Source organism: Apodemus sylvaticus, chromosome 3 (genome assembly GCF_947179515.1).
Source record: "Apodemus sylvaticus chromosome 3, mApoSyl1.1, whole genome shotgun sequence".
NCBI classification, from domain to species: Eukaryota; Metazoa; Chordata; class Mammalia; order Rodentia; family Muridae; genus Apodemus; species Apodemus sylvaticus.
Window position 1 is genome coordinate 142,269,542 of NC_067474.1, and position 27,901 is coordinate 142,297,442.

The 27,901-nt window shown below is 48.2% G+C and overlaps 1 protein-coding gene across 2 annotated transcripts; it reads right to left on the reverse strand.

Annotated features, from left to right (window-relative positions):
* Positions 1 to 27,895, reverse strand: Zscan20 (zinc finger and SCAN domain containing 20). 2 transcript variants are annotated; one of them, XM_052177423.1, is made up of 8 exons: positions 27,805 to 27,895; positions 22,786 to 23,269; positions 8,331 to 8,502; positions 7,806 to 7,882; positions 7,483 to 7,561; positions 5,660 to 6,346; positions 4,255 to 4,683; positions 1 to 3,397 (listed from the first exon to the last, which is right to left on the reverse strand). In XM_052177423.1, exons 2-8 carry the CDS (start codon positions 23,164 to 23,166, stop codon positions 2,178 to 2,180), a joined length of 3,045 nt encoding a protein of 1,014 aa, XP_052033383.1. In that variant the 5' UTR covers positions 23,167 to 23,269; positions 27,805 to 27,895; the 3' UTR covers positions 1 to 2,177. The 2 variants fall into 2 exon arrangements, with proteins under 2 accessions (XP_052033383.1, XP_052033384.1); XM_052177424.1 differs by lacking the exon at positions 27,805 to 27,895 and adding an exon at positions 27,743 to 27,798.
* Between the last annotated feature and the right edge of the window lie 6 nt (positions 27,896 to 27,901).

The window sequence follows — 27,901 nt, forward strand, 5'->3', positions numbered from 1 at the left end:
TTTGGAGAGAAAAAAAAGCACTAGGCAATTTAATTAGAGCTAAGGCGTGTGCTGAACGAGAGGCTGGGGTTGGCAATAGAGATTAATTAGCACCATTCAGGGCCCACCCAGCCAAGCTTCCAGCCCGTGAAAGGAAGGAGCCTACGGCTTTGCTGCACCTAGAATGACCTTGCCCCAGCCCCTGTGCAATCCCAGAGGCCACCCTCCCACCACCGCAGTCCCTCACCCCAGGCTGCAAACCTGGGCCCCTACGTCACCTAGAACCCAGGTCTTTCATACCTGGGTAACTTTCTCTAGGATGTTCTCTCCTGCAGGGCCCTTCCTTTCAGGCCCAGGGTAGTCTACGTATCTTCTTATTGCAGTGACTGACATTTGCTGATCGTTAGCCAGGGCTCACCTCATGATCCTGGTCCTCAGCGAGAGGATGAGCCTGGAAGGGTAAGCTGAAGAGAGCTGACACAAAGGAGAACCAGAGGACTGCTTCCTGGGAAGGGGGTTCTGGTACAAGAAGAAGGCTAGGGAGCAGCCTCCCTCGGAGGGGACGGCAAGAGCTTCCACCTACTTTCTCACATACAAATAGAACGTTCATCTTCAAAGTTCTTCCCAGCTATTATCTGATCAATACTTCCAACAGCCCTGAAGTAACTGGGACACGAGTGGCATTCTAAGGTCACACATGGCCGTAAGAAAGTCACCTTCCTTTAAAAATCTATGAAAGCCAGAGTCCATAGTCAACATTTTTAAACGCTAAGAAAAACTGTGGAGGCCAAAGGGAGAAGAAAACCACTGGGCATGGGTCTCCCTGTCATGGCCTGTCGTATGAGTGGCAGGCCTGATAGACCGCACTGGGCCTCCCTGTCATGGCCTGTCGTATGAGTGGCAGGCCTGAGAGACCGCACAGGGTGGCCTGCGATGAGAGGGCTGAAGCTACAGTGGTTCCAGGAAACTAGAACATGGAGCCCTTCTCAAGCCCTCTCAACAGACGACAGCGTGCCAACTCCTTCCGCCTCAGGCATCGGGACTGGAAATGAAGAAAATGAGCCAGAGAGCCCAACAGGCAGGCGTGACTGGGCACGGGGAAGGCCAGTTTGCTAAGACCTGGCCACCTGTGCTCAGCCACATGCAGAGAAGCGGGACTGACCTGAGAAAGACGCTTCAACCCACTTCTTAGCCAAAGCACTATCTCCCTGCAAGACGCACCAGTGTCTGTCTACATACCTCTCGCCTGTGTCACTCTGAAGATGGTGACACCTACCCGTCGCTCTGGTAACAACTCAGCCCGCGCACAGTGCCTCACCAGTTCTGAATGTCCCAAATCCTCTCCTCTGCAGGAACTCTCAACTTCTGTGCTCGTCAAAGGGAGATTTCATTTAACGACCATACTTTGAGATCCTAGTGCTAGCTACCCAACCTCATGTAAGAGGACTCGGGACAGCACACAGCCCCTCGGGCTCTGGGGACACATGAGTCTTGAATTCTGCCTCCTCTGTTCTCAGATGTGTGATTCATGCAGGTCACCTGACTTTCCCGGTCCTCCGTTTTCTACTCTGGGACTACATTGAGGATTAAATGAGATGATACATGAGGCACTTGGCACAGGCTGCCAAAGAGCGAGTGTTCAATGCACAGCTATTTCTGCTATTACTAATGATTCTGTAACGATCTCGCTGTGGCCCCCCTCGCTGCTGACCTCGAGGTGGGGTACCCCAGGCACTGGCTCTCAGTTTACACCCCTCACTGTGAGGTTTCAAGGTTTCCCTATGAAGTTTTTGCCCCAACTGCAAACTACCAAGAGCAATGCTTTCTGTGGGAAGAGCAGCTAGCGAAGGCACAGGAAGAATCTGGAATCAATGTTGGGCCACGGATCCGACTCTAATCCCAACATCACCCATCTGCCTCACTGACCAAGTTCTCAAGTGACAGCAGATGTAAGGGCAGCCTAAGGATCGATTCTATGTGTGTGTTGGGGGTGTGCAAACCAAATCACACTTGGGAAGTACCTTCCAACTTCAGTCCTTAGTAGTGGAAATTCACCTCCAAATTACCCGAATTTTTCAAAGATGGCACCTCTAAATATACACCAAGCTTAAACATCGGAAGGTTTCTTTCTAGTGCGCTTTAGTAACGTGGGAGGTATAAATACACATTATTGCTCTTCTGCCGGGAGGAGGTGTGGCCTACGGTGCCTTCCCTCCCGAGTGGGTTCTGCGGTGGGCACTGAAGTGGGAGCTGTTGTTGAAGTCTTTGCCACATTCTGTGCACTTGTAGGGTTTCTCCCCGGTGTGAATCCTCTGGTGGATGATGAGACTCGAACTCTGGTTGAAGCACTTCCCACACTCTCTGCACTTGTACGGCTTCTCTCCCGTGTGAATTCTCTGGTGGGTTATGAGGTTGGACCGGTCTCGGAAGAACTTTCCACACTCGGGGCATTCGTAGGGCTTCTCTCCCGTGTGGACCCTGTGGTGGGTGACGAGCTTGGAGCGCTCGCTGAAGCACTTTCCACAGTCCGCACACCTATGCGGCTTCTCGCCGGTGTGAGTCCGCTGGTGGTTGGACAGGCTGGAGCTCTTGCTGAAGCTTCTCCCACACTCGGCACACACGTATGGCTTCTCGCCTGTGTGGATTCTTTGGTGACTGATGAGGGCGGAGCTCTTCGAGAAGCACCGTCCACATTCAGGGCACGGGTACAGCATCTCCCCTGAGTTGGGGGGACCCATGCTGATATTCTGAGGTTCTTCAGGTCTCTCCCGCGTAGAGTTTCTCCAGTAATTAAATGATGGACTTTGGCCAAAGCTCTCCCCGGACTCATCACGCTGGCTAAGAACTCTTCCCGAGTGGACGCGCTGGTGTTTCAGTAGGTATGAGCTCTGGTTGAAGCTTTTCCAACACACCCCGCATTTATAGGGCTTTTCCCCTGTGTGGGTTCTATGGTGGCTGATGAGGTTAGAAGGGTCATTGAAGCTCTTCCCACACTCCACGCAACTGTACGGCTTCGATCCAATATGGATTCTCTGGTGGGTACTGAGGTTGACATGGTCACTAAAACTCTTCCCAGAGCCAAGACACTTGTAGGGTTTCTCATTCGAATGGGTCTGTTGTGGGGTAAAGAAACGCCCTTTCCGACTGAAGCTTTTCACACGTGTGTCACATCTGTAGGGTGTCTCTGTGAGGTACAGGCCTTGGTGGTCAATCAGTTTTTCTAAGTCCTCCTCAGAGGAGCTCTCTTCCCAGGGGAGAGTGGTCCTCCACCCCCCTTCATTTCCATTCTCATGGTCCTCCTCCCAGACTGGAGGCTGGCAAACAGCTTTGCTGGTATATCTTGATAAGGCTCCAGGCAAACCCCCCAAAACATCCGCCTCTGAAATCTGGTCTTCATCCTCATGCTTCAACTCAAAACCTGAAAGAACAGACAAGCGGAGGTCTTCATTCATTCACTGGTTAGTGTTAGCACATCTCTATCATGTATTTTGTCAATTTGGCTAACAGATCTGTATATTGTAGCCCACAGCTTAGTTACCCAGGTGTGTCCCAGTAAAAGCTGGACTGGCCACCTAGAGTGCAGGCTGGCACTAAACATGACAGCACATAACAGCATCTATGCAGTACACCGGCTTTTCCTGTTCGATCTCATTCATTCTTTTGGCTCGGAGGCAAAGATGATATACCTGGTTCCTGAGGGCTCCTAGTAGACTGGAGCATGGCAAACGTGGCTTAGAGGCCCTGCCCCTCTCCCTTCCCCTCCGCCATGGTAAACTGTCAGGTTACATTCCTAAAGCTGCCCTCCAAGGTCTAGTCCGTTATATGGCCGCTTCCTCCTCCTGAGGCTGACCACTAAAGTCCAGTATGGTTCAAAGGTTTCAAGTACCGAAGTCTGGCAATCAAAAGCTCCCTTTGGCTTATCTAATTAACATGCCCAATTAAAATTAAATCCTCACCCTAACACAGCTTTCCCCGTGTACCTTTATAAACCATTTGCCTATGAGCCACCTCTGTCACCTCTCTATCCAGAGGCAGTCCTCTGTTCCTCCTAGGAAACCACTCCCCCTGCCCCCACCCCTGCCTTGTTTCTTTATCCCCTCATTCATCTTCTGTCTTTGTTTCTTACTCCCCTGCCCTCTGTCCCTCTGGGGCAAATAAATCTCCTTTGTGCTGAGAACTTGGACTTGGTGTGTCCTGTGTCCATCCTGGTCCTTTCGGCTCCTATCTTTGTACAGGGCTGCAGACTCTGCCAATACCCAACGACTCCAGGCTCACCTGCATCTGGAGTCTGGGAGTCTGGAGTCAGAAGTCTAATGACCTCCTCATCTTCCATCTCACCCCAGGCCTCTTGGTCATCGGCCTCAGTACTGCTCTGTCCAGATCCAGGAAGACCTGTGGCTTCTCCTACAGTCTCCATGGCTCTAATCACAGTGCGTGCCCTCATCAGCGAGTCCATCTCCTCATAGAACGGGCAGGTTCCTGGTGGACAGCTGCTCTTGGCCTTCCTGTAGCTTCGAAGAAGGTTTTTGAATCGGTAGCGGCACTGCTCCAGCGTCCGCAGGAAGCCCAGCGCATGCAGCCGCTCGGCGATGGCCCGGTATACCTGGCTGTTTTGGTGACAGGTGCGAAGCTTTTCAGCGAACGGGGACTCACTGAGAATTGCCAGAAAGACCTTGGTCTCTTCGAAGCCCCAGTGCACGCCGGCTGTCAGAAGTGAAGAGTTCAGACGTGAGACTTAGGAGCTTTACCTAGGACTGGGGACACCTGCACTTCTACAGAGCTACAACACAGATCTCAGAAACTTTCCAAGGACCTGGGAACACAAACTTGCTTCTCAGAGACATGCTAGGGAAGTCGGCCAAGGCATCCTCTCTCACCATTTCAAGAGACAGTCTTGCTGAAGGGAGGCAGAGCGGCCATGCTCTATTCAGCAACTGCATCAAGTTGACCCACCCCCCTGGCTTCAACTGACAAGTGACTTTCACCCACGAGATCCCCCATCTCCTTTGAGGGTCCTCCTTTCAACAACATATGGAATCTGAGAATCCCCAAGGATCAGAGACATAAATGGACCTTGACTAACCAGGTGGCAGCCTATAGCTGAGGACACACTTTCCTCACTGGTCAAAGCCCAAAAGGTATGCAGTGTAGTCTTCATTCAGGTAAGTGATATACCCTGAGGAGGCAGCGTGGGGGGAGGGGCTGTATGAACACAAGGCGTGAGACCAGCCTCTGCTCCTGTGTGGCTTCCAAAGCCTCAGATGGCTGTCAGTGACTCTCCCTTTGCAAGATTAGGAGTTTCCCACACAGTGATCTCAAGATTACACTGTCGGTTTCTTCTCTACACTCCAGCATCTCACTCACTCTTTCTTCGCCCAGACTTGCTATCTGTGAATTAATGGGCCGTTCTCACACACATTAAGAGAAACACACCTTCAGAAATGACAAGAGCACTCGGGTGCAATCTTTGGAAGCAACTAGAATCTCTGCAGGTCTAGCAAAGCTTCTGGGTTATTTGCTCCTATAACTAAAAGATGTGATTCAGGGAAGAGTGGGTCTGAGGAGGGCCTGGTACCCAGCACCTTACACTGGGGTCAGGGATCTGACTCGTAGGTTGAGCTCTAACCTTAGGAGGCAGCAGCCTAGCTGATATTCATCCAGTTAAAGGCCATGTTCTTACCAACACGGCTCTGGAGCAGAGCTGGGGCCCCTGCAATCCTGGGCCCCTGAAGAGATTCTTCAGCGGCCAGGCCAGAACCACTGCAGTCTTCTGTGGCCTCCTCGGGCTCCCAACCTTCGTCTTGGTCATCTATCTCAGTGTCGCTGTCACCCAGCCTGGAGAGTGCCACCACCTCTCCTGGCCCACTTGTGGTTCTTCTGATGGCTGAGCGAGCCCTCACCAGGGCCTCGATCTCCTCATAGAAGGGGCAGGTCCCTGGTGGATGACTGTTCTTGGCTTTCCGGTAATTCCGTAGAAGGTTTTTGACCCTGTAGCGACACTGCTCCAGAGTCCGCAAGAAGCCCCGTGCCCTCAGCCGCTCTGCGATGGCCCGGTATACCTGACGGTTCTGGTGACAAGTCCGGAGCTTTTCAGAGAAAGGAGACTCACTTAAGATGGCCAGGAAAGTCTTGGTTTCCTCATAGCCCCAGTGAACCCCTGACACCTTCATGTCGTCCGCACCCCATTGGCGTGGCTCTTCCCAGGCTCTGGAGTCCGCCTGAGCCGCCTCCTGCGCTGGCTGGTCCTGCTCACTGTCCAGGCCGTCATCTGCAGCGCTGCCATTCCCAGAATTGATAAGATTCAGACCCAAAATCTCTGGTCCTTGCTCATGTTGGGAGGTGACACTTGGCTTTGAAGCTGGAACTCCTACACAAAAGGAAGGACAGAAATGACTGAGCAGAAATGACCCTGTCGGACTGTATTTCTCTAAACTGTTCCCGACACTCACACCCTTCTCCTCCAAGAGGTCAGTGAGAAACTCCCATGATGATTTCCCTAGAGGGGGTGCTTAGGAGACACAGGACCCTCACCGAAAATGAAAGGGACCCGCTGGCTCGTCATCTGCCACGCTGTTGTTATGAAATATATCTTAGAACAGGGTGGCTAGCATGCATCCACAGTTGGCAAACACAGGACCTCAAAAAACCCCATCAGACAACTCACTGGTGGAGGGAAGGGGAGAGAGAGGGAGAGAGAGAATAAATGTAGAGCCCTTAGAGCACTGCGGAGCTGAGAGGTAGTAGGCCTGGAACACCTCGCCCTCTGGGCCGCTAATGATGTGATGTAGTTGGTCTATAGAAAGACCTTCCCGGCAGCATCTGGTCCTAACAAAGCAGAAAGCCTTTTGTGACAGTAAATGTCTGAGGTGATCTAGATAAAGAATTTGGAAGTACAGTCTTTTCAGGGTACTCTAATTCAGCATTTCTTGATCGGTTCATTTAAGCAAGCACTTCTGGGGTCCCACTGTCCAATAAGCAGCCCTCAGATGTCTAGTCTAAGCCTGTCACGAGTTAACCTGTGGCAGCCTTTTCTATTTCACTCCATTTGTGTATCACCCTCCCTCCCTTTCTCCCTTCCTCTCTCCCTCTCTCCCACCCTCCCCCTCCCTCCGGGGAAGGGCCTTTTATTGTTGGCTTTCCTTATGGGTGGCCCTCAGGGAAAGGTGTGCTGGTCACATGAGCTCCGAGCATTTGGAAGCCCTTGCTGCTCCCCTTTCTCAGAGTTCTCAGTGGGTGCTGACAGAGAGCCTGGTCCAGTTCCGGACCAAGGTGACTGCACCCAGGTGATGGCCCCAGCAGGGATAGCTCTAGGAAAGAGCATGCAGCCCCCATCCCAACCTGCAGACTCTCCACATGGAGGCTACAAGGAGCCAGTCTTCTTCCTCTCCTGAAAGTCCAGAGAGGGCAGGGCTCTGGTTCTAAGGAAGTGGCAGCCCCTCTCTTGGAACTGAGTGAACCAGAACTAGGCCGGCCGGGCCCTGGAGCAGGGCACACTCTCCTTACCTGGGCGTGTACCATTCCCACGGTCTCCTGCGGGGTCCTGGCAGGGCTCCTCCTTAGCTGAGCTGGGACTCAGGGTTTCCTGTGACACAAACACAGAGGACCTTAAATATCAATGACACTTTAAAAACATCCTGGGAATCTGAGCAAACCTAAGAGAGATTACTGCAGCCATGTGTGGGGCCAGTATCACAGTCAATGAATTAGCAGCAGGCCCAGGGAGGCAAGGGCTAACACCCTATGCTCTCTACCCCTTAGCTGGGGAGGTCATGAGTTGGGCACGGGGCACAGCAAGAGGATGACAGGAAAAGAAAACAGTAGTTTACCTGGGATTCGGCCGCCACCTCCCAATCTCCAATGCTCGCCATCTTTGGGACAGTTGGGACTTGGGGTGTGAGGACAGCTGAGGAAGAGAACAATTCTGTGAGATAAAAGCTTCAGTTCTCTAAAACCACTTCCTTTTGAGACACAGCTTCCCAAAGGTCTTGCTGGGATCACACCAAGGGTGCCCCATGCCCAGCACACACTTGCCATTTCACTTCCTTTAGAGACTGGACTCCTAAGCTGTTTTCAGTGATGTGCAGTGGGTGAGCTACCAGTGCCTACCCTGTGAGCTGCACCCACGCCCCTGCCACGCTAGCACCTTCAGTATGTATACCTCCAGCTACTGGGGCGTGCTACAAGCATCCTATTTCGCAGTGTCTTACCTCTACCGCTCAATAACAACATCCGTCAGACATTTATCCCACTGTGTACCTTGAATTCTGTATGGCCCTTCTCCCCACTTCCCAAGCCCACCCTTTGGGAAGAAAGGTGTCATTCTCTTCTGTGCCCATATCCTTGGTACTTACCACTCTCTTTCAAGGACTCAGGTGGCATCTTGGAAAGGCCAGGACATGTATTCTCCATCCACTGTTTCCGAGGCTGTCCCTCAGAGCAGTGAGCCACTGGCTGCAGCTGGAACCTCTGGAACTCCTGAACTGCTTCGAAGGGCCTGGCATCTTCAGAGCACAGCTCCAGTCCCTACACACAAAGCCAAAACTCCCAACCATCAGATCCATATGGTCCCTTCAATGGGACAGGATTGTTATTCTGAGTATGAACATGTTCCATGGGGTTAACAGATTCTTAAGATCCAAAGAGGGTTTTAACACAATAAGAAAGCGATCAGACTGACATCAGAAATCAGCATTTATACTACCACAGGAGTTCTGTCTAAACAACCAAATGAGGTCTATCGATACTATGAAATGAGTTCTGTCTTGTTGAATTCTGGGAGGCTACACAAGTATTTCAAGAAGGTGATCACTACTCAAAATGTTCGTGATTCACAGAAGCAAGTTACATAAAATTTTGTGACACTAAAAATAATTTATAAGCATATTTATAAGCCTGCTTGCCTCCTAAGTAATTTCAACCAAGTAACATGAAGAAACTGCATAAATCACCTCGAAGACAATCCTCACTCTGCCCAGCTCCTCCAGCTGTTACCATACTACAGCGAAGACTTTCACCCCCTGGGCCAGAGCTGCCCACACAGAAGAGGGCAGATTCAACTGACAATGGAGACGCATGAGGCAACCATGGGGATGATCTCGAGTTCCTAATCCAGTAAGTCAGGTTCCACCTCAGCAAGAAATAAACTGAACAAACCCACACTGGCCAAAACCCAGAAGAGACACGAGGCCACACCACCTATGCCTGCTCTCAAAGCTGGAGCAGTAAGAGGTGACTTCACCAGAGCAGAGACTTCTGAAGGGGCCAGTGCAGGCAGGAAAGCCCTACAGCTGGAGGCACAGGGCGGGCAGTCTGAGAGTCAAGCTCCAGGAGACCCAGTCACAGAGACAAGGGCAGGTGAGCTTCTGATTTCCCGAGAATCACTTCCCAGAGCTCTACCCTTCCTCACAGTGAGGAAAAGTCCCCTCACATGCTTCTGCAGGGCGGGGTGGAGCGGGGGGGGGGGGGGGGGGGAGGGGGGGCAGGAACCACTGTGAAAGTTGCCAGTGCATCCTGTAAACAGTGTCCCAGTGTCCGTGTCCGCCAGAGCACAGCCTACTTTACATAAAGGAGCTGCCCGCTCCATCTCCCTCCTGTTCTGTACAGGTGACAGGAAGCACCCACCAGACACCCTTTCTAGCAGCCTGCCCCACCCAAAAGAGGCAACCTGAGAAGTACTGATGAATTTCAGAGTCCGGAGCACAGGCTAATCACGGGGTTATAGACTGCCCACTAGACATGCTCTGCCACTATATTATAAAAGCCTTATTTACATAGCTCCTTCTACCCATGACGTCATATGCCACCTGTTACCCAAAACTTACAAAGCATACTAAAAGGCAAACGGCATCTTGAAGAGCAACAACCATGAACCAGTGTCAGATGGCAGAAAACTGGGATTATCAAACCACAAAACATAGAAATAGGAACCCACGTGCCAATGGTCTAAACATAAACACGCTAACAAGCTGGCATGGTGACTCTTGTCTGCAGTCCCAGCAGTTGGGAAGCTAAGGTAGGAGGACTGCAAGTTTGGGGCCACATTGGATTACACTATAAGACACTATCTCAAAGATAAATAAACAAAGCAAGTAAAAGGCCAAGACTATAAAATAAGACCCAAATACATGCTGTAACTAAGAAATCCACTTTAAATACAGAGACGCCTTACAGAGGGAGTAAGAGATACCAATTTAACCCTAACCCAAAGAGAGTGGGCTGGGAGATGCCTCAGTGGTTCAAGTTCTTGACCACAAGCAGTTCAGGTCAAACTTCAGATCCCCAGAGCCTGTGTAAAATATAAGGTAATCATGGCGGCCTGTCTGTAATGCCAGCTTTAGAAGGCAGAGACTGGAGAGCCCAAGAGCAAGCTGACTAGAAAGAGTAGCCATAGTGTGATCTCTGGGTCTGACTGAGACTCGCCTCAGAGAAGAGTCATTAGATGATTGCTGGCATCAACCTCAAGCCTCCAAGCACACATGCACATGCACATGCGCGCGCGCGCGCGCGCGCGCGCACACACACACACACACACACACACACATATAAGCACACCCTCAAATATATGCAAGCATGCATGCATATATATGCATGCACACCGCACACATGCACATGAAGGACAACGGAGTGAGAGAAGCTGTATTAATTTCAGAACAGCAGACTTCAGGGCGAGAGACGTTCCCAGGGATGAAGAGTGGCTTTATAATACGATACCGGGGTCAATACTCCACAAAGGCATAATAACCCTCAATCCTGGTAAAGATTACACACACCTTGATCCTCCGTACTGCTAATAACACCATCCAAAACTGACAGAAGCAGAAGAGGGTGAGTGCAGTCGGTGGTGACAGCAGTGGTCTTGATCAACCAAAACCACAGACGGTTGGAGGGAAGAGAGCGAGGAGTGTGGGGTAGACTCACTAGTGGGGCAGAACAGAACAGGAGAGGGATCGTTGAACTCTGTAAAGGTAGAACTTCACAGATCTACCCCCATGGGCTATTCATTGCCCCAGCAACCACATGCCAGACCACAAAACACACTAAGCTAAGCAAGTGTGAAAGGACAGGGTTGGGACACGTGTGCTCTCAGATCACATGGAAGTGTCTCAGAAACAGAAAAGTAGCCAGAAAAATCCCAAGATACATGAGGCTCAAACAAGTAAATATTTGAGTCAAGGAAGAAATTTCAAGAGAAATTTAAAAGTACTTGAAATTACATGAAAATACAACTAAAAACAAAACAAAACAAAACAAAACAAAACAAAAAAGCCCTCTGGATGAAGCTGCAGAGCTTGGATGTGAGTTACCAGCGCTGCATGCAAAGAACCCAGGACTGGAGATGGCTCGGCAGCTGAGAGCATGCGCAGCTCTTCCAGAAGACCAGGTTCAGCTCCTACCACCAAGTTCTGAGTATAGCAGCCTTGTCGTGTCCAGCAAAGATTCTTTCACTGCAGGCAGCTACTCCCTGTATCTCTTATCAATTTTCTGGCTCCGTTTGGGGTGCTCCCTGAGTCTCAGGGGCGAGGGTGTACGGGAGAGATGTCCCAGTTAGAGCTGGGCACTCCAGTCTCTCACTCTGCATGGTAACAAGCTGTGAGTCTCTGTGTTAATCCACGCCTACTGCAAAAGTAATTTCCGTCATGACAGAAGATGCAGTAATCCATGGAAATAAAAGTAAGAATTTAGGGGGCAGTTTAACACGATGCCCGTCTAGCAGAATAATAGTATTTGGCTCTCTGCTAAGGCCTGTGACCTCGTTGGTGGGTTTTGAGTCCAGTTAACAGTACCAAGCATGAGCTCTGTCTTGTGGAGCAGGCCTTAAATCCAAACAGGCCATCTTAACATTCCCAGCAGCACTGTACCAGCCAGGAGACCTTGCCAAGCCACTTGTCAAACTTTCTGCCACTAGGAAAGCTAGCCAGTGGGGCTGAAGCCTCTGTCTGGTACCAGCTCGATTTCTCTTTGCGCTTCAATTCAAGTATGTGCTGTCTTCAGCAATAGCGTCTTACCATCAAGTTCCGGAGGGACAACCAGGGGCAACGGCTGAAGCCTGCAATGCTTGTGGTCTTTGGGGTCCCACTGACCAACAACTTGCAAAGAGGTAACCCATATCTGGAACAAGGCTTTTTATTTGATAGCCTGGGAACCGAGAAAAGCATTGATTCTTTTGTAGGGTAACTCCATTTCTTTCTCTGTATATGTGTGTGTGTGTGTGTGTGTGTGTGTGTGTGTGTGTGTTTCTCTCTCTGTACTTCTCTCTCTTTCTGTGTGTGTGTTTCTGTGTGTGTGTGTGTGTGTGTGTGTGTGTGTGTGTGTGTGACTGTTTAGGAAGCGTGTACAGTGGTACTTTTCCATGTGGCCTTTTCACAGATCTTGCTATCCCTCCGCATACTTCCTGCTCCCCCTTGCCCTCCCCCAATCCCTTTAGCCCTTTTCCCCCATTCTCTTTCCCTCTTCATGACCCTTCCCCTAGTCACCTTCACCTGTCAGCTTGACATATCCCAGAGCTGGGAGGGCAGGGCATTTCCCCTATGCTAATGAGCATGGAGGGGTCTAGGCCACTCTGGGCAGTGCCATCACTGTGGGTTGACTTCTCTGAGCAGGCCAGAGGGGCGAGCAGGGAAGCAGCACCCTGCATGGCTTTGGCTTCAGCTCCTGCCTGGGTTCCTGCCCTGGCTTCCCTTGATCATGGACTATGCTGAACAATGACCTTGAACCTCCCTAGGTTGCTTCTAGTCATGGTATTTTTGTCATAATACCAGAAAGTAACTAACACTCCCTGGCCCTTACTACTCTCCTGATTTCTCTGGGCACTCCAATTTAAATATGCATCTAAGCCAGGCAATGGTAGTACATGCCTTTAATCCCAGCATTTGGGGGGCAGAGGCAAGTGGATTTCAGAGTTCCAGGACAGCCAGAATTACACAGAGAGACCCTGCCTTAGATCCCACCCACCTACCCCCAAAAAATAAAATAAAATGAACACACATCTAAATTGTCAAAGCTACCATCCACACACAAGAGGGAACATGCAGCATTTGTCTTCCTGGGTCTGGGTTACATCATTCAAAGTGACTAATTACAGCCCCAATCATTATCTGTGAATTCCATAATTCATTTTCCTATCAGTTAAATAACATTCCACTATATTTATGCACATTTTCATTCTCCGTTATCATCAGCAGAAGGACATCTGGGCTGTTTCCATTATCTGGTTATTGTGCATAAAGCAGAATGGACACGGATGAGAAAGTATCTCCATAGCAGAATATCGTCCTCCAGGAATGTGCTGAGGAGTGGCAGAGCTGGGTCACAGGCCAGAGCTACTGCTAGCTTTGTGGGAACCTCCGCACTGATTCCCACAGTGGCTTTACCAGTGTGCACTTCCACTAGGAGTCAATAAGCGTTCCATTTCCCCCACATCCACACCACTACAAGTTGTCAGCTGTTGTAGCTGTTGTTTTATTCTTAACTATCCTGACTGGGGTAAGATAAAATCTCAAAACCGTTCTTATTTGCACGTTGCCAGGAGCCATCAAGGAGACACTGACAACTAGCAAGTGTTCTTCCTAGGATGGCTCCGCCATGGACTGTCACAGTTAATGACGGAACTGCTTCTCTAGGCAAGGCCAAGAAGAATTTCATTTTAGGAAAGATTCCTACTATTAATATGCTTTTGCTGTTATTATTAAATATATATATATAAAACTGCCAGACGGTGGTGGTGCATGCCTTTAATCCCAGCACTTGGGAGGCAGAAGCAGGCGGATTTCTGAGTTCAAGGCCAGCCTGGTCTACAGAGTGAGTACCAGGACAGCCAGGGCCACACAGAGAAACCCTGTCTCAAACCCCCCCCCCCAAAAAAAAATATATATATATAAACAATCACTAGGTATTAGCCTACCCTTTTGAGTAGATCTCTGCAGAACAAAGATGTACTGTCTTATAGTGATGCTATATAGACAAAGAGATGATTTCTTAATTCTTAATGATGATCCTATAAGAATTCCTAAAATTATATTAGTAATTATCAAGCTCTATTATAATAGGACTGCTATTAAGTCCTTTCTGATGTTAAAACTGCAATGGGAACAGTGCCGGTCTTCAAGGGTCATGAGTCAATTGCTTCTGAGATAGCAAGCTGGCTTCTACAACTTAGGGCACATTCCAATAGGTTGTAAAACAATTAACTCAAGGTCATAAAAAGAGAAATAAGAATTTAATACAGGTACAAGGACAGAAGATAAAATATTGACTGGGTTTATCTATACAAAACTTCCACTAATACCTTAGTCACAAAAATTAAAGGTTTTTAACTCTCCATAAACCTATTGAGCAGTGACAGATGATGAATGTTTAGCCAGATAATTCCTCTTAATGGATATGCATGTAAACATTTTGTGTTGTAAACTGCTTATTCCATTTATGGTTTGAATTTATGTGTAAACTTGTGAACTTTTTACCATGTGATCATATATTCTGAAAGAAGTATAAGTGCTGAGGACAAAGAGAAGAATCAGAACTGAACTCAAGAAGAACTTGGAAGGGCACAGCACTGGGAGTGAGGGCGCTGGGAGTGAGGGCGCTGGGAGTGAGGGCATTATGGTTGTTGCATCAGAGCAGGGGGAAAGAGCAAGATTAGAAGAGAGCAGAGAGAACTTTTTAGAGAACTTTTTGGAGAACTTTTTAGAGAGAACTTTTTGGAGGAGAACTCGTGTAGAATGTTTGAGGATTCTTTGTATAGATCCATGTTCCAAATTTTAATTGCAGTTTGTCTATTTGGGTTTTTTGGGTGGGGTTTTTTGGAGTTGTTTTGTTTTGTTTCATTTTGTTTGCTGTCAATTCTAGATACTAACCCTCCATCAGATGTATAACTGGTAAAGTTTTTTCCCCATCCTATAGGCTGTTTCTTCACTCAGATGATGATGTCCTTTTACTTTTTAGTTTCATGAGGTCCCATTTGTCAATACTAATCTTAACACCTGTGGTGCAGCACACACACACACACACACACACACCCTCACTTTCTTCTCCGTCAGACTCGTCATCAGGTCTTATGTTGAGGTCCTTGACCCATGTGGACTTTAGTTTTGTGTAGAGTGAAGACAGGGATCTAGTTCTTCTATGTGCAAGCTGTCCAGTTTGAGCAGCCCATATGCTGATGGTGCTATTGTGGGAATCGCCCCACAGGCTCATATATTTGCACATCTGGTTCCCAGCTGGTGGACTGTTCAGGAAAGAGAAGGAGGTGTGGCCTTGCTGGAGAAAGTATATCATGGGGAGATGAGCTTTAAGGTTTCAAAAGCCCACAGCAGGCCCCATCTTGTTTTTAATACAAAAACCCCAGCCATTTGATTTTGCCAAATGAAGACTCGGGAGCCAGATACTGTGGTGAACTCTGGCTAGCTAGGAGAGGGAGAGAAAGCACCCAGCTGACCTTCCTACTCCATTGACCTCCCAGAAGGAAAAAGCTTTCTCCTTCCCCACACTGTTTTAAATACCCTTCCATTCAAAAGACCCTCCTTTCTGTTTACTTACGTTCACTCCCTGCGGGCTGGTTACTTGCTCTGCCTCTAGACCTAGGATTGATTTCATGTCGCTCTTGGATTAAAAATGCTCCAGGACCACGCTTACACACCACCTTGCTTCCCCCCATGATGGTCATGGACTAGCCCTCTGAAATTGTAGGTTCCTTTTACAAGTTGCCTTGTGTAGCAGCTGGTGTTCTCTTGCTAATTGCATTTCCCCCCAAAAAACCCTGTCTGCAGTAGCTTGCACATAGGCTAAAGGAAGCCTGCCCCCGGCTGGCAATTCTTTATTACCGTTCAGAGCCAGCTGGGGGCAGGCTTGGAGAGACTCGCCATAATGCAGAGAGAGGTGGATCAGATTTAGAGCTGCAGAAGGAAAATCAGCCAAAATGTAGGTGAGAAGGAATGCACCTTGGGCAGCACAGGCTACGGAGTCGCTCAGGAGCTAGGGCAACAAAGATAAAATATAGAATTAGAGGCCAAGATTACAGTAAGGAAATATGTGCTAGCTGTGGGGAGAACAGACCTGCCCAGCCTTTGAGCTAGCCAAGGCATTTTAAAGTGAACTGGTGTGTGGTGTGTGTGTGTCTTCTATTTGTGACTCCAGATAGCTCCTGGGCAGGTGTGTGTGTGCAATCTGCCAGGAGGCAAAGAGGAGTAGCTCAATATGCTACAGCCTTGGTCATGGTATGTTTTCACAGAAATACAACAGCGACTGAGATAGCTGTATTTTCCCAAGTGTCTAGTTTTTCTCTGTCAAAATCAGGTGGCTGTAGAAGTGTGGGCTTTTTATCCAGGTCCTCACTTCTATCCCATGTTTCAAATGTGTTTGCTTGGATGCCAGAATCATGCTGGCTTTATTACTCTATCTCTGTAGTATAACTTGAAATCAGAGATGCTGATGTCCCCAGCAGTGTTTTTATGATTCAGGATGATTTTGGCTTTCCTGGGTCTTTTATGTTTCCAAAATGATTTTAAGTTCTTTTTTCAATTCCTATGAAGAACTGTGTTGGGATTTTGATGGGGACTGCATTGAATATATAAATGTGTGTGTGTGTGTGTGTGTGTGTGTGTGTGTGTGTATTTCCCACAATATTAACCCTGCCAATCCATGAGCATGGAACGTCTTTCCATCTTCTGGTATCTTCTTCAATTTCGTCAGTGTCTTAAAGTTTTCACTGTACAAGCCTTTTAGTTTCTTGATTTATTCCAAGGTTGTTTTTTGAAGGGAGGGATAATTGTGAATAATGATTCTGTAATTTCTTTCTAGTGTTTGCTGTTTGCATATAGGATGGTGATTTTTGTGTACTAATTTTGTATCCTAATAGTTTTGTAATGTGTTTACCAGCTATGAGTAGGAAATTTTGACATTTTCCTTTCCCATTTGCTTCTTTTATGTCTCTCCTGTCTTATTGCTCTAGCCAAGAATACAAGCGCTATCATGAACAGGAGAGCAGAGAGGGAATACTCTTGTCTTATTCCTGGTTTCAGTGGAAATATTCCATTTTGTTTGATGTTGGACCTGTAGACTTGTATCATGCCCATTATTATGTCGAGATATGTCCCCTCTATTCGCCCATTCTCTAGAACTCTTACTATAAAGGAATGTTGGAGTTCATCAAAGGCCCCTTCTGCATATGAGAGGATCCTGCAGCTTCTGCACTTAAATCAATTTATGTGGAAGATTACATTTATTTACTGTTGAGCCATCCCTGTATCTCTGGGATGAATCTGGCTTGACTGTGGTAGATGGTATTTTTGATGTGTTCTTGAATATGGCTTCGAAGTATTTGAACTGGCTGGTTTTGTGTGTCAACTTGACATAAGCTGGAGTTATCACAGAGAAAGGAGCCTCCCTTGAAGAAATGCCGCCATGAGATCCAACTGTGGGGCATTTTCTCAATGGATCTGTAAACTGGCTCAAGTCTGGAAATTGATTCACTGACCGAGATTGCCTTTTGCCATAATCCAATGTAGCCTTTCTATCATTTGCTTGAGGATTTTTCTGCTTATACAGATCAAACAGATATGCAGTAGGTTTCCTATGTATTTCATCCCTGGAAACTCCATGATTGATTGATTAGCCAGTACCAAAGGTCCAAACGAGTCATACCATTATAAATTCCACCTCTCTGCCCATTATGGGATATGTCATTATAAACATTGTTTTGTCTATGCTGTCCACTATAATAATTACAATCACCTTGTCTCTGGCAATTCAATGCTGCTACCTGGCCCTTGTTAACTCGGGGCCCAATTAAACCCATTGAACTTAATTCATCTAATTGAGCAGCAGCATCTCCAACCCTAAGGTCTGGCACAAGGAAAAGGGCAAGAACAAAACTCTTTAAATGTGCTGGTGCCCCTCTCACTAGTTTGCGTCTTATAGCACTGGTAAAGGGCATATCTTCTGGACCTTCCCACTGTGGAGGATTAGGTTTTACACAACGTATCCACTCTAACATTGCAATTTCCCTAAGCCTTAAAATCCCTTCATCAACACTAAGCCAAGGGATATCAGGCATCTCCAACTCCTTTTCAGTAGGCCATCTTTTGATAAATACTTCAACCAACCAATCAAACAAACTTCTGACACCTTTTGTAACTGTGCGAGCTTCCATATTAAACCTAGAATCTCCACTCAGAGGGCCCATGCCAATAAACTCAGCCTGCTCTAGTTTTATGTTCCTTCCACCAATATCCCACACCCTTAAAATCCATTCCCATGCATATTCTCCAGGCTTCTGCTTGAATGAATTAGCAAACTCATTAAGCTCCTTAGTAGTATAGCACATTTCCTCATGGACTACACTTTCTACCTCCCCTCTAGGGGCCTGCTTTGCCTTGAGTCTGGTTATAGGTCTAGAAGAAACTATTGGTGGGCCCTGAGAAACATCAGTATTGTCAGCAAAAGTCACTGCTGTTTTATCAGGCTCTGAGGGATTAATTTCCTCAAGTGGAGAAGGCATTATTTCAAGGGGTGGGGCTGAGGGTACTACTTCTTCAGGTGGAGCAAATCCTTAAAAATCTGAAGATTCAAAATTCTCAATTTCAACAGGGTCTTCCCACACATCCTCACCCCAAGTTATAGGATCCCATTCTTTGCCAATTAATGCCCTTACTTTAACTGCTGACACCCTCTGAGGTTGAGACTTAAATTTTTGCTGTAATTCAGCCAACCTTATAATGAGGGCTTCAGTTTGATTTTTCTGCTACTTGCGCTCTATGGCTGCTAGAGAGTAGATTCTCTTCAAGGGCACACTTAGCAACTTTTAGATTGTTAACTTGAGTCTGGAGCTCTTCGATTTTATCACACAACTCCTTCCTTTCCTTCATTGTTTTTTCCCCCGAGATGCTAAGAGCAACCAGCCAGCAAAATCATTTTCCGATTTTTTTCCTCAACTTGGAGAAAGTATTGTATAACACCAAATCACCTAATTCATCAAGATAATCAAAGGCATTAGCTTCTTTAAGCTTGAGATAAAGTTTCATCCATGGGTCTTCAATATTCTCTGAGCTCCCAGGAGGGAGAGAATCTGGAGAGGTTTCAGTAGTTGAAGGTGCTACTGGATCAACCAACCAACTCCAAAATTTTAAAACATTCATCCTTATACTTCTGCTCCTCTAAAACCACTCCTGGTACCAACTTCTGTATTAGTTTGGGTTCTCTAGAGTCACAGAACATAAGGGCAGTCTCTATATAGTTAGGGAGTTTGTCGATGATTTACAGTCTATAGTCCAACTCTCCAACAATGGTCAGTAGCAGCTGTGGATGGAAGTCCAAGGATCTAGTAGTTGCTCAGTCCCACGAGGCAAGCAGGCAAGGAAGAGTGAGTAAATCTTCCTTCTTCCAATGTCCTTATATATCTCCAGCAGAGGGTGTGGCCCAGATTAAAGGTGTGTACTTCCATGCCTTTAATCCCAGATGATCTTGAACTCAGAGATCTCCTTGTCTTAATCTTCTGAAATTCATAGCCACTATGCTTCAAGATCTCCATACCAAGATCCAGGTCAGAAACTTATATCTTTGAGCCTCCAAATTAGGATCATAGGTGAGCCTTCCAATTCTAGACTGCAGTTCATTCCAGATATAGTCAAGTTGACAACCAGGAATCAACTACAGTGATCAAGGGAGGAGGGCCCATTGTGGGTAGTGCCATCCCTTGGTTGGTATTCTTAGGTTCTGTAAGAAAGCAAGCTGAGCAAGCCAGGGGAAGCAGGCCAGTAAGTAACATCCCTCCATGGCCTCTACATCAGCTCCTGCTTCCTGGCCTGCTTGAGTTCCTGTCCTGACTTCCTTTGGTGATGCACAGCTATGTAAAGTGTAAGCTGAATAAACCCTTTCCTCCCCAACTTGCTTCTTGGTCATGATGTTTGTACAGGAATAGAAACCCTGACTAAGACAATATTTTATTGAGAATTTTTGTTGGATCTTTGTTTAACATCAATTCTAAACTTATATAGAAAGGCAAAAGAACCAGACTAACCCAGACTTCTCACCAAAGACTTAACAGATGCCAACCAAGCATATGAAAAGGTGCTTGTAATCATTAAGAAACTGCAAGTTGGGTAGTAGGAAGAAGGCTCAGTCAGTAAAGTGCTTGCCACAGCAGGATAAGGACCTAAATTCAGATTCCCAGCACCCGGGTAAAAAAGTGTGCATCTGTCATCCCAGCCCAAGGGAGGAGGTTCTGTCATCCCAGCCCGAGGGAGGAGGGTCTGTCATCCCAGCCCGAGAGAGGAGGATGTAGGAAGATCCCTGGAGCTCACTATACAGCAACTCTAGCCAATCAGTAAATAACAGGGTCAATAAGTAACCATGTCTCAAAACTAACAGGGAGGAGGACCCCTGACATCAACCCGTGGTCTCTAACATGTGCATACAAACTTGCCCACATGTGTACCCATCCACACATGTAAGAAATAAATGTGAGACCACTTCACAACTACCTGAATGCCCGGCATCCAAGCATGAAACCAAAGACTATAAAGGATGAGCCACCACAGAAATCCACTCTCACTGCCAGCCAAAGAGGGAGAATCGTAGGGCCACGTTCCAAAACAGTTCAACAATTTCTTATAAAACTATAAACACCCCTTTGCTGTGTGATCCAACAAAGTAATTCTTCATTTTTACCCAAATGGCCTGAAAACTTATGTGCACACAAAAACATACATGTGACATTTATAGTGCTTTTAATCTTATCTGCCAAAATATAGACACGGCCAAGACATTCTTGTCTTGACTGGAGGGACTAGTACATCCAGACAACAGAACAGAATTCAGTGCTAAAAAGAAAAGCAATTATCAAGCCGTGGGAGAACACTAAGCATGCATTACTTAGTAAAAGAGGTTATGCACAAAGGTCACAGACTGTGTGACCTCTATGGCATTCAGGGAAAGGCCACTCTAGGTGACGATAGAAAGATGAGTGGTTCAGTAAGCAGAATACACAGGACTGTTGAGGGAGTGAGCCTACTATGTGTGACACCATAATAGCGGACACGTGTCATCTTGTCCCTGCCAAAATCCATCCCTCCGGCAGTGAGCCTCGGTGTGACATGCACCCTCTGGGGGGTTATGTCGGTGCAGGCTCAGTGGGGTAATAAACGTCCTACTCTGACAGGGGATGGTGACAGTGATGGAGACTACATCTGAGAACACTGTACCCGCCGCTCAATTTTGAACCAAAAACCTCTATTAAAATAATGAACACTTCATCAGAGTACCTGAGGAAGACCAGGGTTCCAGATGAAACAAGCTAAAGATTGTAAGACAGGGGGATTCAAAGACCCCTTTTAGGGTTTTAGCCCTGAATGAAGGCACTGGCCACAGGGTGCGGTTCACCCTGAGAAGCATAAATTCATCCCCTTAAGAAGAATTGGGTTTTGCCTCCAGAGAGCATGAGGCGCAAGCTGTGGCGCATGCAATGAAGGAGGCTCTCCCCTGTGCACCCACCCCTGTGAGGACCCAGGAGCAGGCAGAGAAGCTGGGTTATAAAAGTGGAGGCCATGGGAAAGGGGGACCAGAGGGGACGCCATTGCTCTACCTCTTCCCTCTATTTTAGAAGGGCTCAACCTTTGGCCACCTCACAGGGGTGTCTCTTGAAAAACTAGCCTAGTCTGACTTCACAGATGGAGTATGGAAAACACCTGGCCCTCCCTCGCCCCACTCTCTCATCTGTACAGAGCTTTACGGTTTAAATGGACAGAGAACCTTGTCATTTACAGCATGTGTATTATCAAATAGAATCCTTGCAACCAAGTGTGGTCAAGTATGAGGCTACGGGGATTACAAGTGCAGAGCCCCAAGGGTTTGAGGTGAAGGTTCTGAAAGGCTGCCTCAGCCCAAAGCCAGCTCCAGTGGCTGACTCCGCATAGCAGCTGCAAGCAGGACCCAAATTCTGTGTCATGGGAAAATGACATATTACATCATAGGCTCTCAGAGTTGCTTGTAAACTGTTGAAACTGCGGATGCGGAATCCACAATGCCCCGCCCCTTTTTGGCTCTACCACTCACCAAGTTACTTACCTTGCTGTTAGCTCATTTGGAAAACAGCACCCAGTGGCTGACTGGATGACCTACACATGTGAAAGACTCAGAACAGGGCCTGAAGCACAGTGGGCGCTCACGCGGTGTGAGTGAGCCTCACCCTCGGAAGAATTTTAAACTGCAGATGAGGCATCAGTTCTGTAGTGGAAAAGGGCAATGCCCTTGAAACCCAAAGATCAGGGAGGTTAGGCTCTGGCTCGCTCTCCGAGTGACCTCCATGAACCGTCTGATTCTTAGAACCTTAATCTACAAAGTGGAGACAGTAAAACTATTTCTACCTATGGCTGCTATAGCATCCAAAGAGATCCAGGGATGCGGGCTGTGTTAAACATCCAGCATAATACAGATGGGGCACACCGAATGGTCCTGGGAGGCAGTCTCAATGGTGGTCAGGCACACGCCCTCCAGTCAGGCTTTGGCAACTGCAAATCTTGCCTCTACAATCCAGTAGCTGGTGATTTTGAACAAATTATCTATCTTTTCTTTGCCTCCATTTCCTCACTAGTAAATTAGGCTAACAGTACCAACCCACCTCCTTCATCTGTGGCAGAATTAAACGAGTTAATACAAGTCGAGCAGTTGGAATACTACCTGCTGTATAGCAGGGCTCAGTAAACAGTAATTGCTCAATGATGGCTTGCAATTTGGGGGCAATTATTAACTCCATCCAATTATTAAGCCCACCACCTTGCCTAACCAGCTTCTTAGAGATCAGACTATTAGCCTCACCTGCTGTCCGGCAGCCCAGGCCTCTCGGTGCCAATCCTCCACCAGGGCCACCGCCTCCTCTCCGCTCTCAGGGTGCCGTGCCTGCACCCAGGTCTGCACCTCCCTGGGTAAGATGGACAGGAACTGCTCCAGTACCAGCAGTTCCAGGATCTGTTCTTTGAGGCGAAGCTCAGGTCTCAGCCAACGACAGCAGAGAGCCCAGAGCTGGCTGAAGGCCTCATGGGGTCCAGCCGCATCCCGGTACTGGAACTGCCTGAAACACCGGCGGGAGACCTCGGGTCCAGGGACAGGGCCATGGCTCTCCTTCTCCCACGAGTCCTCCTCCAGTTTCACGATCAGGAGGTCTTCTGGCTCTGGTGGAGGCGAGGCCGCAGCCATCATCTGGCCTGGCTGCTTCACTTGAGCAGGACTGTCTTCATCTGGTGGCTTCCTGCATTGGCAATGTGTCCTTCAGGGACTCCTGGGAAGGGACTGCTACCCAAGACTGTGAAGACAGAAAGACAGAGGACATGGTGATGGGGAGGACCCAGAAGCACCGCTTCCTTCACTTCTCTTATACCTTCCACGACCTGTGATGGCGCAGGAAGCCTCAGAGACACTGCTTTGCAAAGGGCAGGAAGTGAGACCATGATCAGGCACCAAAGTCTGCACTCAGTTCACTTTACAAGAAGACAGCACATCTTTTGGGACACACCCAAATGTTTAATCCAAGAACCCTGGCCCTCTGGGCTTTGACCCTAGTATGGCCTTCCTCTCTTCTATACCATATTCCAAAGCTAACCTTCCCCAAAGCCGGCCCCCAAGAGGGTCACCTTTTCCAGCCTTCTGAGATTTGAGCCTTGGTCCTCAGCCATGGATGGTCATCTGGTAAACCCCCCCCCCCTCACACTCCAGCCATCCCACACACCTGATGTCATTCACCAGCTCTAAACTGAGGTTCCTCAAAACTCCAGCCAAAGCTGTCTGCATACCTCATGGCTCCAACATTTCCACTTGACTATCCTCTAGATACCTCATATTCAGTGGGTCAAAACCAAATGCACCATCCCCAGCCATCAGGGGACCAAGGCAGGAAGATTCGAAGTTTAAAACCAGCTTGAGCTACAATAGCAGAAAAACAAAACTCCGACTCTAAAAACAAAAAATGAATAAATAAAGCAAATAAATAATAAAATCCTGAGTTGCCATCTTTTGTGCCAAGCTCCACGGAGCCACTGCAAGCCCCTTCTCAGCTACCTAGGTCTCTCCTGAAACTGCACATTTCCCAGAGCCTTCCTGTTCCCTGAGACAGGACTTGTCCCAGGTCACCAGCCTCCGTGGTGTGCTCTCCCTCACATCCATGATCATCCTACTGTAATTACCACAGTACCCAGACCTCAGCTCCTGAAGGCTCTAGCACAGTGATGCGCATGGAGAAAACAAAGCAGACAGAGATGCTGTGATGCTCATGACGACCACATCACACGAGCCAGAAGACAACTGCCCACATCAAAAGGGTTCCTCTCTCCCCACGCCCCCCTTTCCACGACACTATTTTCTATTACACTCTGTAGAGACATGTGCATGCACACTGGCACCCAAGGAGGTACAGCCTCCCTGATGACACCCACACTGGGTTCTCTTAGAAAACAAGCTCACCATCACAAGTCTAATGGCATAAGACACACCTAACAGAAGGAGGCCATTGGCTGCATCTAAGTAGGAATGGCACAGCAGAACCAGAGGCAAAGGATGACAGCATCTGCAATTCTGGTCCATCTGACTGGGATGTGTGGAGGCAAGGGTGACAAAAAAGTTAGAGACCGGCCAAAAAGACTTCCGTGTGCTTAGGAAGATGCTTCCAGAACACAGGGCGACTGGGCTGCGTCTGGCTATCCCTCCGCTACATGTGGCTACACGTCACTTCCTCCAGGAAGAGTATGCTCTATCAGGCCCCAGCACCATGCCTGCTCCTGTTCCCAAGGCAGCTGATACACGGCTCTGAGATAAATGCTCACCCATGTTCTGCAGTCACCTAGCCCTACCTACAGTGGACAATGCCACGCCACTGTACAGCAGGCCAGTACAGGAGCCAGCTTCATATACGATAAACAGCAGGGCCATTAAAGAGTTTTGTTGCCTTATATTAACTATGTAAATCTGTTAAATCAAAAGTCTAGAATGTCCATGATTTATATTAAAGAATTAACATTTCATACAGTTTAAACACACACACACACACACACACATTTTTCTGACACACTACTCCAAACACACAGTCTGTCACTGTCATATGCAAGGACTGACCAGTCAGGCATTCACAGAGCACCCATCATGTGCTCTGGGTTGTACTTGGAGCTACAGATCCAACAAGGGCTGGGACAGAGAGTCCCTTCAGCCTTCACAAAGCTACAATTTAGGAACAGACAGCAAGTTGGCAAGCAAAGGCTACTCCACTCCCGCATAAAGGACACCCGCCAGGCAATGAGCAGCCACCAGCCACCAAGCCAGAGCCTAGGACATCTTTTGGGGGAGAGATCCTAAAAATCTCAAAGATTCACTTCAAACAAATGGCAGAAACCCCAGTCGGAATCATATGCCAATCTTTCCATATGGACTACAGACCACTGTGGGGGAAGGGAGGTCAACACAGTCAGGCAGGGGCCTCCAGCCCTGAGGCCACCAGAGATACATGCAGGCCTCCAAGAGGTGCCTTTTATTGGCACTAAGTCCAGTGTTAAGCATTCTCCATCTTTATTTGCACAGAATCCTCCAGACAAGGAAGTGGAGGGTCATTAGTACTAAGCTGAACGTGACGACCTGTAACACCCATGACCCAGGTAGACCAGAGAGAGAACGTGCTCTCTTTAAGCCTTGGAGTGAATTCTACCCACATCTCCTCCACAGTGAGCATATGGCGCTGATTCCATGTCTCCACTACTCCTCGCCTACCTTTAGTTTTGTGAGCCTTTCTTGTCACCGAACAGAAGCAGAGTGTCTTTCCTATGGCATTATCCCAAACAGAAGTCTGAGATAAATAAATCACAAAGGTTTCTCTTCCAGTACCCAGAAAGAAGACTTAGGAGGGGTGCAGAGTCCCCCCCTCCTAATGATGGAAGGGTCCTCTATCAAAATCAGGGCCACCAGAATTCACTGTATGAAATTCTCATATTTAATTTAAAAAAATTGTAATTGGTTCCACTGAACCATGGGGAAGGTGACAAAGCCTTGGCAGCGGGGGCACTGGGTAGAGATGTGGAGCTAAGTTCCCCACACACCGGCTCCCGTGACAACAGATGCTCCCGGGGCCGGAGAAAGGACCAGTTTGGTTGGGAACCTCTAAGAAACCGGAAGCTCCCAATGGTTGTCAGTCCTCCTAGGCTAACTGTACAATCTTTGGCTGTCAGAAGTAAGACTCCCATCTAAGGACTTGAACTGGGGATGGCAGATGGGCCCTCACTTAGCAGACCATCCCCCACCATGAGGTAACTACCTAGAGTAGTCTGCCAAGAAATGAGTTCCGTATGAATATATATTGTGATCGATTAGCAATGGCTGCAAAGCCTCAGGAAAAGGAAGCCGCTGTATACATCCCTATGTGTTGGCCAACACTGCCCTGGAGCTCCCAGCAGACATTGATGTTGGGAAGAAGATTGAAGCCCAGAGCCCTGGAAGTCTGTAGCCATCCTCAAACGTGGTCTAACAAAGCTCACCCTGAGAGTCTTTAGTCCACATTCACCAAGCATTTACTCATGTGCTAGATCTACATTAGGTGTTTACTGTTCTGGGCAGGACAAAGGAAAATGGAGATGATCCAGACACTCCTTGTCCTGATAAAGCTATCTAGTGGAAGAGACAAAACGAAAAGAAAGAAAAAAGCCACAGACCACAGATAATTATATTAATCCTATGTCGTAAAAATAATATGATTTGGGATCTGGGAAGTTGGAGGTGACAATTTGCTTAAGGGAACTGTTGAATTGGTTCTTGAGTGGTTCTCTGCAGAGGGGATGGGGGATGGGTACAGCAGAGAGACAGGCGATGTAATAGTGGAGAAACAAAATGGCCCGCCAGGAAAATGGGGAGCACTTTGGCAGCCTCGGAGCATGCAGTATGGAAAAAGTGGGCTGCAAAGAGAATTATGAAGAATCTATTAAATCAGATTTCAATCAACACGTGCTGCATGCCAGGGATGGATTCCAAGTTGGAAAACGAACGGAAGGTACAGAGTTGAGGGTTTCAACAGCTCACACTGGCTGCAATGTTTCTCCAAGCTGGAGAAATGAAAATGTGGACACTTCTGCCGAGGTTCTCGGAAGACAGAGGTAATTTTAAGAGATGCTAAAGAAATGACAAGCCTTGAACAGCGGCATAGGGCAAGAGGCCAGAGTGGGGAAGAAGGCAGGCACAGGCGGAATCAGCTGGTAAAACAAGTAGGTCGGTGGGCGGGTCAGTAGAGAGTGGGCGGGTCAGTAGAGGGTGGGCGGGTCAGTAGATAAAGAAGCCTTTCATTCCCATCAGTTATGAGAAAAGAAGTACAGGTTTGGGATTGGACACAATAGCCAGTCCCGGCACAGACGACATGAATTCGGGTGTGGAGAATGAAGCACTATTTTAAGGTCAGACTTCCAGCTTAGGGCCTCTTCACTTCTTTGCCAGGGCCCTTGAATCCTCTCTCCCCTTGACTGTGCTTTTCCAGACCCTAAGGTAACTTCCCCACACAACCAAAGCGCATCTCTACCACCTCACCCACAGACCTCTGTAAGACCCCGTCTCACTGCTCGCCTCTCCAACTCACTCTTCATCCTGACCCCTCAGTGACCCTGCCCATCTCCAGACGCTGCATCCTCTGCCTGCTTGCACTCCCCGCCCCGACATACACACACGCGCGCACACACACACACACACACACACACGCCACGCTGCTTTCCCCTCTCACCATCCCAGCTCCCGCCCACCGCCCCCGGTGTACCACCACCTCCAAAGCCTCCAGCACACCGCCTGAGTCTCAGCTGCACCCCATTCGCCACCCAGACTCACCCACAGCGACACCCACTTCTCAACAGGGCGGAAGTGCTCCCGGACTCTTGCAGGGGATGCTGGGACGCAGAGTCCTGCCGCCGCCAGCCCGGGAACC

Coding starts and splice junctions, on each gene's coding strand:
- Zscan20 (XM_052177423.1), bottom strand. CDS start 23,166: ATGATGGCTGCGGCCTCGCCTCCACCAGAGCCAGAAGACCTCCTGATC. Junction 7,562..7,805: donor AGGTGGCGGCCGAATCCCAG/GTAAACTACTGT, acceptor TTTGTGTCACAG/GAAACCCTGAGTCCCAGCTC. Junction 4,684..5,659: donor TCTGCTCCAGAGCCGTGTTG/GTAAGAACATGG, acceptor CACTTCTGACAG/CCGGCGTGCACTGGGGCTTC.